The sequence below is a fragment of the Stenella coeruleoalba genome, assembly GCF_951394435.1.
Source record: "Stenella coeruleoalba genome assembly, chromosome: 15".
Taxonomy (NCBI): Eukaryota; Metazoa; Chordata; class Mammalia; order Artiodactyla; family Delphinidae; genus Stenella; species Stenella coeruleoalba.
This window is the reverse complement of record NC_137161.1, coordinates 51,947,815-51,961,719: the sequence shown is the minus strand read 5'-3', so window position 1 is coordinate 51,961,719 and position 13,905 is coordinate 51,947,815. Positions and strand designations below refer to the sequence as shown.

At 43.9% G+C, this 13,905-nt stretch overlaps 1 protein-coding gene across 1 annotated transcript; it reads left to right on the top strand.

Annotated features, from left to right (window-relative positions):
- Positions 1-8,628: 8,628 nt before the first annotated feature.
- ZNF597 (zinc finger protein 597) lies at positions 8,629-12,854 on the top strand (the record flags this gene model as incomplete). The annotated part of the gene is given in 4 exon segments (XM_079945456.1): positions 8,629-8,774; positions 9,655-9,781; positions 11,808-12,801; positions 12,803-12,854. Coding segments are annotated over 4 exon segments (1,206 nt in total). The 5' UTR covers positions 8,629-8,741.
- Between the last annotated feature and the right edge of the window lie 1,051 nt (positions 12,855-13,905).

Genomic DNA, 13,905 nt, shown 5'->3' with positions numbered 1-13,905 from the left:
AATGCTGGAGAGTGTGTGGAGAAAAGGGAACCCTCCTACACTGTTGGTGGGAAGGTAAATTGGTGCAGCCACTATGGAAAACAGTACAGAGGTTCCTTAAAAAACTAAAAATAGGGCTTCCCTGGTGGTGCAGTGGTTGGGAGTCCGCCTACCGATGCAGGGGACGCGGGTTCGTGCCCCGGTCCGGGAGGATCCCACGTGCCGCGCAGCAGCTAGGCCCCTGAGCCATGGCCGCTGAGCCTGCGCATCCGGAGCCTGTGTTCTGCAGCGGGGGAGGCCACAGCAGTGAGAGGCCCACATACCAAAAAACAAAAAACAAAAAACTAAAAAACTAAAAATAGAGTTGCCATATGATCCAGCAATCCCACTACTGGGCATATATTACCCAAGGGGAAAGGGGTCGGGGAGGGATAAATTAGGAGTTTGGGAGCAGATATAAACTACTATATATAAAATAAACAACAAGGTCCTATACTGTATACCAGAGGAAAATATATACAATAGTCTGTAATAAACCATAATGGAAAAGAAAAAAAATACACAAAGTAGATTTACATGGGCAAATATAAAAAAAAATCTCTCTAGATATACTTAAGCGTAAAGAAGCAAAGGCTATAACATATTTGTATTGTAAAATAAACAATGAAAAAATTTGCATGAATCAAAGCCAGTACAACTAGGAACCAAATATTTTGCTTCCGGGGGGAGGGATAAATTGGGAGATTGGGATTGACATATATACACTACTATATATAAAATAGATAAGTAATAAGAACCTACTGTATAGCACAGGGAAGTCTACTCAGTACTCTGTAATGACCTATATTAGGAACAGAATCTAAAAAAGAGCAGATATATGTATAACTGATTCATTTTGCTGTACAGCAGAATCTAACACAACATTGTAAACCAACTATACCCCAATACAAACTAATTTCAAAAAATAAAAATAAAAAATAAAATAGTTTTACAAGGCAAAATAAAAATTTTGCTTCCAAAAAAATTCCCTTTGGGTGTAAAATGATGCAAGTGTATAAGCTGAATCACCAACAATGATACTGATTGCTGCAATTAAAACCAAGACAGAGGTGGCCACTTAGCCTGGACTCAGAGGGTCAGGCCAGTATATTGGGAAGGTCTGATTCTCCATTTTTATTGTCAGTGTACCATGAGACTGGGCTTACCAGTCAGGCTCACAAAAGACTGAGGCTTAAACCAAATTCTGGTTTACTTGTTTATAGTCAAGAGTCACTGGAATGCTCTTAACCCTGCTCCAGACACCTCCTCCTCTCTTAGTGTTCCTGGGAAACTAGACTGCTAACCAGAAAGTTCTTGGTGAGCAGCGTACAAAGAGGAAAGAAAAGAGAGCCTTAAGGGAGATCTTTTACTCAGGCCTTTCTCAAAGGTCAGGAATGCTTGCCCCTCAAGTCCATGTTCCTTGTGTCTGAGCAGTGCCAGGAGGGCTGCCAGACTCTTGCTGACTCTTCTTTCTCTTGGCTCCATTCAGACTAGGCCGCTCTGTAAACACATTACTTTTCAGATCCATAAATCACGCCTTAACTTCCCAGGCTTTCCTTAAGGTTATTTTTTATTTATTTATTTATTTTATTTTGGCTGCACAGGCTCTTCGTTGCAGCATACAGGCTTCCCTAGTTGCATTGCACGGGTTTCTGTAGTTGCGGCACGCAGGCTTAGTTGCAGGATGTGGTATCTTAATTCTCCGACCAGGGATCGAACTGGGGCCCCCCTCATTGGGATCGCAGTCTTAACCACTGGACCACCAGGGACGTCCCAAGGTTACTTCTTATTTTTGCAGAAACATGATTTTATCTTCATTTTCCCTGTTTAATTCTCAAAATTCAGCCTTATTCCCCTCTTTCAAGTTCTTGGGAAACGCCTCATTACAGGAAGCTATCTGTGGATTACATTGATGTATCTGATTGCTAAAGCGCCAATACACAACAGTTTTATTTAGAAACCTTTTCAATTATAAAGCTTATACTTTTTGAGCAGTTCTTTTATGGCAAGTGTTATGCAACCTATTTTCATGTAATCTTCCCAATTATCACCTGAGGCAGTTACAATCATTACTCCTATTTTGCAGATATGGAAACTAAGGCTTAGAGAGGTTAAATAATTAACCCAAGATGTTATAGCTGTTAAACTGTTAGGAGCAATTTCAACCCAGGCAATCTGACTCCAGAGCCCTGGTTTAAATAATCTGCTAATTATGGAAGAAATACATACCGTAACAAATAAGAAAAATATAGAAAAAAGTATAAAAAAGAAAAAATTACCCTTTGCTCATCATCCAAAGATAATCACTTAACATTACTGTTTCCTTATTGCTCTTTTCAGTCTATTTTCAATAATTATGATGGCACTTTATGTACAACTTGGTATCCCATTTAAAAACTTATATTGGGGTCTTCCCTGGTAGTGCAGTCGTTAAGAATCCGTCTGCCGGGCTTCCCTGGTGGCGCAGTGGTTGAGAGTCCGCCTGCCGATGCAGGAGACACGGGTTCGTGCCCCGGTCCAGGGAGATCCCACATGCTGCAGAGGAGCTGGGCCCATGAGCCATGGCTGCTGAGCCTGCGCGTTCGGAGCCTGTGCTCCTTAACGGGAGAGGCCACAGCAGTGAGAGGCCCGCATACTGCAAAAAAAAAAAAAAAGAATCTGTCTGCCAATGCAGGGTACACGGGTTCGAGCCCTGGTCTGGGAAGATCCCACATGCCACGGAGCAACTAAGCCGGTGCGCCACAACTACTGAGCCTGTGCTCTAGAGCTCACGAGCCACAACTACTGAGCCTGTGCTCTAGAGCTCACGAGCCACAACTACTGAAGCCTGTGCACCTAGAGCCTGTGGTCTGCAACAAGAGAAGCCACCACAATGAGAAGCCCACGCACCGCAACGAAGAGTAGCCCCCACTCGCCACAACTAGAGAAAGCCATGCTCAGCAACGAATAACCAAAGCAGCCAAAGATAAATAAATAAATAAATTTATAAAGAAAAAAAACATATTGGAAGCATTTCCACATGTTATCAAAAACTCCTTATATATATAATCTTAATTGGCTGCAATCTTTCCTCCTGAGAGGAAAAATACTTAGAAATTAGGTCATTTTTCTCCAATTTTTCTCTACTGTAAATAATTCTGCAATGAACTTCATGTTTTCCCATCCATTTCCATTCATCTTTTTCCATATTCAACATATTTCCTTAGGATAACATGGCAATTATTGCCAGCTGTCCCCAGTGTCTACCTCCTCCTTCTTTCTCATTGTAACAGAACTTGTGCTTTTTAGCTGGGTGTGGGCTACCAGAGTGATACTATGCTTCCTAGCCTCGCTTGAGCTAGATGTGGTTATGTGACCACGTGACTAAGATCTAGCTAATGGAATGTGAACAGAAGTGATACGTGCAACCTCCCAAGTTCCACCCTGAAAAGGAAGGGACATGCCCTCCCTTTCTCCTTCCTGTTGGCTGCTATGCAGGTGTGGTACTGAGCCATACTGGGTGAGAGTCATGCTTAGGATACGAAGCACTCTAAGATAGTGGAGCACAAAGCAGAAGAAGCCTGGGTCCCCAGCAACTTTCCAGAGCATAGTTATCAGACCAGCTTGGATTGTATGTGGGAGAAAAATACATTTCTATTTGTTTAAGCCAATGTTATTTTGAATTTCTTAGTATAGTTAATGAAATCAGATGCCCAGTTAAAACATAGATTTTTAGAATTAAATTTACAGAGTCAAATGGTATGAATAGTTTTCAACCGCACAATGCATACAATAGGGGCAAATTACTTTACAAGAGTATACTGAGTATACTTGCTTACCCACCAACCAGCAAAGTAAAAGCTTTTGTCTCACTAAACCCCCTCTATCATTCAGTATTAATAATTTTTTAAATGTTGACTAGCAAGATGGGTTTCATTTCAGTAGGTTCCCTCTGACTATGAGGGCATCATCCACAGCAAGGCAGAGCAGGCTTTTACATCGTTTATCCTTTTGCTGTTAATTGTAGTTATAATCACTTTTACAAAACTTTTTTGATTGTTTTTTAAATCTATGTACTGGATTGTTTAAGTGATCTTCAGTCCTTTTATACATTTGCCTTTCCTATTGTGATTTTCCCATTCCTATAGATCCTTGCCTCTTTTCTATTTAAGGAAGACTTTTCAATTATTTCTTTTAGGGCAGGTTTAGTGTTGCTGTATTCTTTTAGTTTTTGCGTAGGACACAGCAGGCTTTGACTCACTCCCTGGAACTCTTCTCTGCACTCCGGCTGGCTCAGTCCCCCGTCCCTCCAGGTACAGCCATTCTTATGCTGCAGGGGAGAAAGAGGTAGGCCATCACTTTGCTCCTGGCCACGCCATGTCTGTAACTCTCAGGCCAAGTGTCTCAGACAAGTCTGATCTCAGAATTCTCAATCTGATGGGTCTTTTCGGGGAAAATGAATTATCTGAGCACATAGTCCTCTAACCTACTATCCAACCCATCGTTTCTTCTCCGTCCTCACTGTGTTTAACCTGCATTCTCTGTAGATCTCATTACCCTCCAGGAATCTCTGGTTGCAGCTTCTATTTGCAAGAATTAATCAGTATCAGTAGATCTAGAACCTTTCTTTGGAAGCGTCTCTGGCCTCAGTGACTGAAAAAGAATCCTGCTAGAGTTGATATGGAGCAAAGCCACTTTCTGGTAATGGGATTAACGTACCAGGGTACATTTTAGAGTCCTGACTTCTTTCTGATGAAGGAACTCCTGCCCAGCTAGAGGTGATCCTAGCTTCAAATCATGAGAGCCTCTTATTCTTGGTTAAAGTAAAACCTGCAGGCATGACCTACAGCCATCATTCCCCAATTAGAGACAAACTAGTGAACTCAGCTTTCTAACTGCTCAGTCAGGCATTTTGGATACTTATGAGAAAAGCCTCTTGCTGAAGTCGGGAAAAAAGATTATTCTTGCTTGTCTAGACTCCTTTGGTGCACCGTAAGAAGACCTTGTCAACTCCCATTGGTAGTAAAATCTCATGAAGGATACACTAAAGGCTCTAAGCAGTGGTCCCCAACCTTTCTGGGCTCAGACACCGGTTTCATGGAAGACAATTTTTCCATGAACAGCGGTTGGGGGGGGGGGGCGGTGTTGGGGAATGGTTCAGGCGATAATGCCAGCGATGGGGAGCAATGTGGAGCGGCAGATGAAGCTTCACTCGCTCGCGCCCTGCTCACCTCCTACTGTGAGGCCCAGTTCCTAACAGGCCACAGACCGGTACCAGTCCACGGCCTGGGGGTTGGGGACTCCTGCTATAAGAACAACAGACATACTTATTTTTAAGTAATAAACCCTAAAAAGCAGTACCATCTGGGAATGTTAAAAACACCAAACCTGGGAATTCCCTGACGGCCCAGTGGTTAGGACTCAGCACTTTCACTGCTGGGGACCAGGTCTGACCCCTGGTCTGGGAACCAAGATCCCGCAAGCTGCGCAGCATGGCCAAAATAACACCAAACGTAGTGAGTAATTCATTCTGGAAGTCATGTTTAAAATTACCAAGGAAAAAATATATACTTAACAATAAATAGTGATAATGTCTGGGTGATAAGAATGTGGTGCATTTATTTTCTATTTTTTTATCTGTATTTTCTAACTTTCTAAAATGTACATATACTGTTTTGTAATAATAAAAAGTTACTTTTAATTTTAAAAAAGATGATGTGATCTTCAGAGAGAAAGCAGATATTTGGCTATGGAAAGAATTTTAATACATACAAATTATTATTATTATTGGTATGTTAGGGGCTGAAATGACGAATCTTGTCAAAGGGTTGTGGCAGAAGAATTTTTAAGTTTGGATGATTAAAATCTGTCACTTGAACTTCTAATGGGTATATGGTCAAGCACCTCTGATTTTTAAAAAATCAAGTTAGCAAAATAAATAAATAAAAAATCAAGTGAGGTATATAATTCAGTCTTATTCTTTCAATCTCGGTCTATCATAGACTTTGTATCTCATCTCTTTCCTTTAAGCAAGATCAAGCTTTCAAGCTTCTTCTTTTTTTTTTTTTTAGATGTTGGGGTAGGAGTTTAGTAATTTATTTATTTATTTTTGCTGTGTTGGGTCTTCGTTTCTGTGCGAGGGCTTTCTCTAGTTGTGGCAAGCGGGCGCCACTCTTCCTCGCGTTGTGCAGGCCTCTCACTATCGCGGCCTCTCTTGTTGCGGAGCACAGGCTCCAGAGATGCAGGCTCAGTAGTTGTGGCTCACGGGCCTAGTTGCTCCGCGGCATGTGGGATCCTCCCAGACCAGGGCTCGAACCTGTGTCCCGAACCTGTGTCCCCTGCATTAGCAGGCAGATTCTCAACCACTGCGCCACCAGGGAAGTCCGAAGCTTCTTCTTTCTTGATCTACTTGTTTAGTTTTGGTAGTCAGAAGGCCTAGGGAAGATTTTGTTTCCTCTCCTGTTTCAAAGATAACTCTCCGGTTACCCAGTGAGTTAATACCACAGGCTTAACTTCTAGTCATTGGAAACTGGGTTTATCTCTTTGTAATAATGAGAACAGGATTCAAAGTAAAGGGCCATTAGAGCCACTTGTTCTTGGTGAAAGGGCCACAGATCAAAATCAGGAGGATCTGAGCCCCAAATGAGATATCTCTGATGTAAGAATACCATAAAATTAAGTACAAAGGAAGAGGGGAAAGAGGACTACTTGAACAGCACTGTGATTACATGGTGAACATGTACCAGGCCATTAGCTCTTCTTCAACAACATTTTGGGTTGGTCTAGCCTGTAGGAAAGTTTGTCTTTATCATTCTTCCACCTGTCCTTTCAGCACCTTTTTCCTTCCTCCTGGGACCCCCAGATACCTCTTTTGTGACCCATCCCCACAAGGCCTAGCTCTACCTGTCAAGATGTCAGTTGTGGCAGATACTGTTAGTTAACCTGTCTATTCTTCGTCCTTCTTTTTATTTTCCAACAGAGCCCTGATTTTGTGCAGGCAGATGGTCAGGAGAGACTGGGTCCCCTGGAGGTGAACCATGATGGGTGAAAACCAATACAGTAGCTAGTCTTTTTACCCTTGATAATGATTGGTTTAGGTTTGGTACATGACACAATGCTTGTCTGCATGTATTACGTGGATTCCATTGCCATCTTCCCCAACATGCTAAGGATGGCAGAGGAGAAATATGGAAGTATTGGGACCATGATGGTGTCATTATGCCACTGAATTAATCAACCTATAACTGCCCTACCTTTGAACATTTTGTTGGGTTTTCTGTTACTTGCAGCTGAAACTATCCTATCTAATATTCCACCAAATCCCGTTACTTATTTTGTCAACTCTCATAATATTGTTTCAATTAATATGCAACCACTCCTTGAGTGACCTTTTAGGTACAGGAACATGCCTGGCACAAGAATAAGAAAATATATTGAGACATATTCAGAATTTTCTATTAAGGTAAATATCACCCTTGTTTTTTCAGACACTTTTGTAAACTGACAATTTCTTTGAAACTACCCTCTGAGGAGAGGCTTCCGAGTTCTTTGCAGCTGAGGAAAGCAAAGTTGTATATAGGCCAAAATGACACAAGCAATTAGTGGCAAAGCTGCGGAAGCAGCTCAATTTTCTAATTCCAAATCCCTACACCACGGCACACAATGCCAGTAAAGTGGAAAATATGTGGCAATGGGGCAGGTCGAATGGGAGGTATTAAGAAGCCTACAACGTCCCGCGAAGCAATCCGATGGCTCTACTACCGCTTGAAGTCCGCTGTGGCTCCAAGCGTGACATGGCTAGGTTGGGCTGCAGTCGCCGGTCACAATGCCCCTAGAATACATTGCGTTGGAGCAACCGGCCTGCGCCGACCTGAACTTTGTCCAGCCAGAAGACACCCCTTTACATTACATGGCCCCGCAGTCCGCCCAAGACCCAGCGGACTACTCAGGCTAAGACTAGGACCCGCATTCCTAGCCACTCAGGCATCTCACCTCGGCCGGACCAAAGTTTCGGACCCACAGGGTACTGCTGGCCGAACCCACATTTCAGTACCGATACTCTTCAGGTTCCGGATTCTCTCCGTCTACTTGCTTTCCTTCTTCCCTGAAACATTACGTCCCTCCGTGGTCTCCCTAACGCTCCACTTCACCAGGTCTGTGGGCACGAAGCTCACGGGGGAGACCCAGACAGCGGAACCGGAAATGCCTGGAAAAACTGAGGGAAAACTACATCTCCCAGAATGCCGGGTGAGCCGGGGGAGGGAGGTTCTCCGTTAAGGCGCCCGATTGGTCAACACTTAAAAGGGCCTGCCCCCTCCTAGGTCACGCTAGCCAATCAGAGGCAGAGCTGCGTAGAAACATGGGGGCCGGCCGCATCCGGCGGCTTTCCCGGCAGGTCCAGCGTAGGGGAGCATGGGAGCGTGGGAGCCTAACGGTGGCGGCGTCTCTCGGTCTCGAGTCTCGGCTGGGCGTCGCTTTCTGTTGCTGTAGCCTGGTTAGCGGGAGGCTTCCTGAGATCTTTAGTCTCGGAGCCATAAGTGGGGCCCGGCCGGCCCGGGAGTCGGCCTTTACGAGGCTGGGCCGGGGAGAGGAGTCATAGGCTCAGGTCTTAAAGGGTGTGGGGATGCGAGGGGGTGCGTGTAGGAGCTTGGCAGCCGAATTGGCCCCTCCAAGTACTATTTTCTCCCTTCCAAGATCTGTTGCGAAGTCCCTGTGGCGACTTGAAAACACTACCACTTCTCAACATGGCATCCACACTCTCTACATCCGGGGCCCAGGTGAGACCGGGTCCCTTCTCTCGGTCCAAGTTCCGGTCGCTCCTTTCTGGCCTCTGCCTGGCCTCTTTTGGAGGAGGGTGAGGCATGCCCGTGATGCGAGGGGTCCTGATCCCCAGAGAGCCCTTTCACCAAGCTGTCTTTGTTTCTACCAGGCATATAGGAAAAATGGCTTATGAGAGCCTTCCTTTTAGAACCACCAACTGGGAGCAGGGCCCATTGGAGAAGGCTATTACAGGGTACCTCAAAGTGTCTTTCTGGAATGCTGCTCAAACTTAAAGAATTCTAAGCTTCATTCCACACCTGTTGAATAAACAGAAACAAACAGAAACCCCAGGTGATTCTTAATCACACCAGAGCTCTATTGATTTATACGTTTGGTAAACTTAGGGAAGGAGGAATAGGCCTGAATATGATGCAGTGAGCTTAGCCATGAGTGTGACCAAGAAGAAGGAGAGGGACCAGCAAAGGGAAGGATGTTGGGAGAACACTGGACCTCCTGTCCTGTCATGATTCTTCCCGGGCTGCTCAGTCTTCTCCTTTCCCTTAGAGCATCCCTACGTAATGGTTTCCTTAATGGTTCCCTGAGAGTTGTTCCCTCATCTTTTCTCTTCTAATAGGCTCTTCTAGAACTTCTCCCAGTTTACCGTTTTGGTCCTTATACCACTATCTCCAGTGGTGCATTTTTACTCTCTCCTTCCTAATCCCCACCTCCAGCCCTCAGAACCCATTCATACCCCCTCGCCAGCACTCAGGGACCTTTTCCACCAAGCCCTTTTCTCCCTTGCCTCTGATGTTTCTAGCTCTTCTCAGCCTTCCCAGACTGAGTAAGGGGGTAGCTTTCCAGCTTCTTGTCCTGAGATGGGCTCTCGTGTTGTTTCAGGGGCCAGTGCTGTTTGAGGACCTGGCTGTATATTTTTCTCAAGAGGAGTGTGTGAGTCAGCACCCTGCCCAGAGGTCCCGCAGCAGAGACACGCCACAGGAGTGTTTGGAGGATATGGCATTGATGGGTAACAATAGTTGTTTTCCCTGCATTTTTGAACTTTGGTCATTTCTAGGATTAGGATTGCATATCTCATCCGCATGTTGGTATGGGGGAGTGGGACCTATCCCTGAGTGATTTATGTGGACATGACAAAAACTTGCATGAGAGTGCAATTTTCAAAGGGTGAGTTGATTCTTAAAAGGCAAAAATTGGCAAGTCCCTGACGGTCCAGTGGTTAGGGCTCGGTGCTTTCACTGCCAGGAGCCCCGGACAGGGAACTAAGATCCCATGCAAGCCATGCAGCAGGGCAAAAAAAATTTAGGGATTTCCCTGGTGATGCAGTGGTTAAGAATCCACCTGCCAAAGCAGGGGACATGGGTTTGAGCCCTGGTCTGGGAATATCCCGCATGCCACGGAGCAACTAAGCCTGTGTGCCACAACTACTGAGCTTGTGCTCTAGAGCCCACGAGCCACAACTACTGAAGCCCGCATGCCTAGAGCCCGTGCTCCGCAACGAAGAGAAGCCACAAAAATGAGAAGCCCGCACCACAATGAAAAGCAGCCCCCGCTCTTGCAACTAGAGAAAGCCCGTGCGCAGCAGCAAAGACCCAACGCAGCCAAAAATAAATAAAAATAAATAAATTTATTTTTAAAAAAATTAAAAATTTTTTAAATTTGGAAATCGCTTTAATCTTAAGCGGATGGTATGCGTTTCTCATCTAAGAGGAACTATAATGTAGAAACATTAGTCATTTTATCCTAGTCAAGGATAAATCCTTGACTAGGGTTGACTGTTTGAACTTTCCCAGAACTCACATTTTATATTATCTACTTATGTCTTCATCGTGTTGTTTTCCTCTACCTTCTTGAACATGTGAAGCATATTTATAATAGCTCTTTAAACATTCTTTCTACTAGTTTTATCATCTGTGTCATTTCTGGGTCTGCTTTTGTTGATTGATTTTGCTCCTAGTTATGGGTCATATTTTTCTGCTTCTTTACATGCCTTGTAATTTTTGATTGGATGTTGGACATTGTGAGTTTTATGTTGTTGTATGCTGGCTGTTGCTGTATTTTCAAAACAATTTTTGGACTTTGGGGTAAGGTGCTAATTTATCAGTAAGTTACTTGGGATCAATATTATCCTTTCAAGGCTTGCTTTTTGCTTTGTTAGGGTGTGTTCAGAGCAGTCTTTAATCTAGGGCTGATGTGGCCTGCTGCTAAGGCAGTGTCTTTCTAAGCATACTGCCTGATGCTCTGTGTGGTAGGGAGTCTTTCCATTTTGGCTGGTGGGAGCATGAACTATTATGTGAATTCTGGAGATTGCTCTTTCTATTCCTTTCTGGTGGTTCTTTCCCTGACCTGGGGTAGTTTCCTTAGATGTATTTACAGATTAATATGCAGCCAGAGTCTTAAGGGGACCCCATCTAGACGCCCAGAGATCTCTGCCTGGGCATCTGCCTCTTCTCTGGTATTTTGCTGTCAAATTCTAGCAGCCTTGGCATTCCTGAACTCGGTCTCCTTGAATCAGCAAAACCACTGAAGACTGGATTTCCACACACTGCCCTGCAGCCCAGAAACCCTTTCCAGGCAGTGAGCTGGGGCAGTCATAGGGCTGTTGCTTTGGAAGGAAAGATCCCTTTTGGATTAATATATTGGCTTTATAAATTAAGACTATTTGGGGGCTTCCCTGGTGGCGCAGTGGTTGAGAGTCCGCCTGCCGATGCAGGGGATATGGGTTTGTGCCCCGGTTCGGGAAGATCCCACATGCCGCGGAGCGGCTGGGCCCGTGAGCCGTGGCCGCTGAGCCTGCGCATCCAGAGCCTGTGCTCCGCAACGGGAGAGGCCACAACAGTGAGAGGCCCGCGTACTGCCAAAAAAAAAAAAAAGAAAAAAGAATATTTGGGAAAATATTAAAAACTAATGCTTTTGGGCAGGCCTGAGTTTTGTCAGCCATCCTACAGCTTCCTGGTCCCCTGTGTAACTAGTTTGTTTTCCCCAGTACTACTTGAGGGTGTTTATGTTTTGCTTTGTTTTGTTTTTATCAACAGGAGGAGAAGGCAAGATTGAGATTGATCAGAAGCTAAGGCTAGAATCTATGGGACTTGAAGAGCTTGCCCTAGAAAAATACTCCATTGCTGTGCCCCTTGTCTATTACCCAGAAAAATCCTCTGAGCATGGAGTTGGAAACCTTGAAAGGAAAATGTCAGGTAGAACTCCTGCTTGCAAGAAAAGTTTCATAAGCCTTTTAGTTACCATTGAAAACCACACCCCTTTGATAGAACTATCTCAGTGTTTAGGAACCAGAGCACTTTCTGAAATTCTTGAATTTCCTGGGGAAGAAGCCAAAAATTCATACAAGTGTCCTGAATGTGACCAAAGCTTCAGTGATAGCTCATACCCTGTTTTGCATCAGAAAACGCATTCAGGAGAGAAAAAGTATAAATGTGGTGACTGGGAGAAGATTTTCAATCGCAGAGCCAACTTGAGAACACACCAGCGAATCCACACCGGCGAGAAACCGTTTAAGTGTGCCGAGTGCGGCGGCAGCTTCCGCCAGCACTCACATCTGTCTCGGCACATGAATATCCATGTAAAGGAGAAACCCTACACCTGTGGCATATGTGGAAGAGGTTTCATGTGGCTCCCAGGATTGGCACAGCATCAGAAAACCCACACTGCCAAAAAAGCCTGTGGTAAATATTTTGGTCAGAAAACAAATCTGGCTTTGCCTGAGAAAAGGCACGGGTCAGCCAGCCGGCACCCATGCAGTCTGAGCAGGAAATGCTTTGGGCAGCCCTCGCACTTGGCCCTCCCCGAGTGGGGCCATGAGGACAACCCTGAACACTGCAGCGACTGCGGGGAAAATTTGCTTTCATTCTCAAAATTCGAACCCTTAAAGCGTCCTGAGTGTTCACTGACCTTTCTTCGTATCTCTGAGCTTATCTCCCATCAAAGCATTCACAGAGGGGAAAAGCCCCATAAATGCAAACCCTGTGCAGAATGTTTTATTTTGGACTCAAAGCTTGCATGCCACCAGAAGAACCACACAGGAGAACCTTTTAAATGTACCATGTGTGGGAAAAGTTTCAGGTTGAAAACACATCTCATTGTCCATCAGCAAATCCATGCGCAAAACACCACGTAAATATAGCAAGTTTTCATTAATGCTTGTGCTTCTCAGTATTTATACTGAAAACTGGGGCACAATTACCCTTTATGTGCCAGGTACTGTGCTAAGCATTTTACACACATTCCATGTAATATATCATTTAATTTTCACCACAACCTTGATTTAGGCACCATGATTTCTGTTTTATAATCGAGGAAGTATAGTCAGTGTCACAGCTACTGAACAAAGCCAGAATTCTAACTCAGTAGCTCAGTTACTATCCAGATTCCATTTGTATGAGCCGGAGAAAGATACAGAACTTATAAAAAAAAAATTCAGTTTTCACTAAAATGAAGGTTATTGCTAGAGTTCTTTTAATTTTGTTTACGTGATTTTTAAGTAAGTTTTAGAAGGCAAATTTATTTATTTGCTAGTTCTGCAGATCTAGGATCTAGGAAAGTAAGTACCTTTATATATATTTTATACTTTTTTTTTTTTTTTTTGCTGTAACAATCAGAATGTAATGTTTGTATGAGATTATTGTTTTACATATGAATTTCTGGAGGGGTTTGGAAGCTTTTTTCCTTCCATGTGAAGTGTTCCCAAATGGGTTGGACTAGTTAGTGTCGAGGTGGCTGTTAGTATCCATGAAGTTAGTATCCATTCTCAGATCTGATGCCACTGGCCTTTGTGATTCAAGTGTTTGGAATCACACTTAGTGATTCCAAAGCACTCCCTTAGTGCTTCATCCCAAGCCTGACTTACGTATATGGTTACAAAGCAACTGAAAGACTGTTCAGGACTTGAGGTTCAAACTCCATCCCTATAATCAGATTGCAAACTCTACAGAGTGTAGTTTTAGTTTAGTTTAGGTTTTAGTTGAGTTTGGTTTAAGAAAAAAGTTTTTCTTCCTCATATCCAAAGAAAGATACATATAGAAAATTGTTAGAACTTAATCAAAATACTTGAAAATATATAGGTCTTTAGATACTGCTGTTACATGTAAATACTGGAGCAAAATATTGTTAAATGGAATG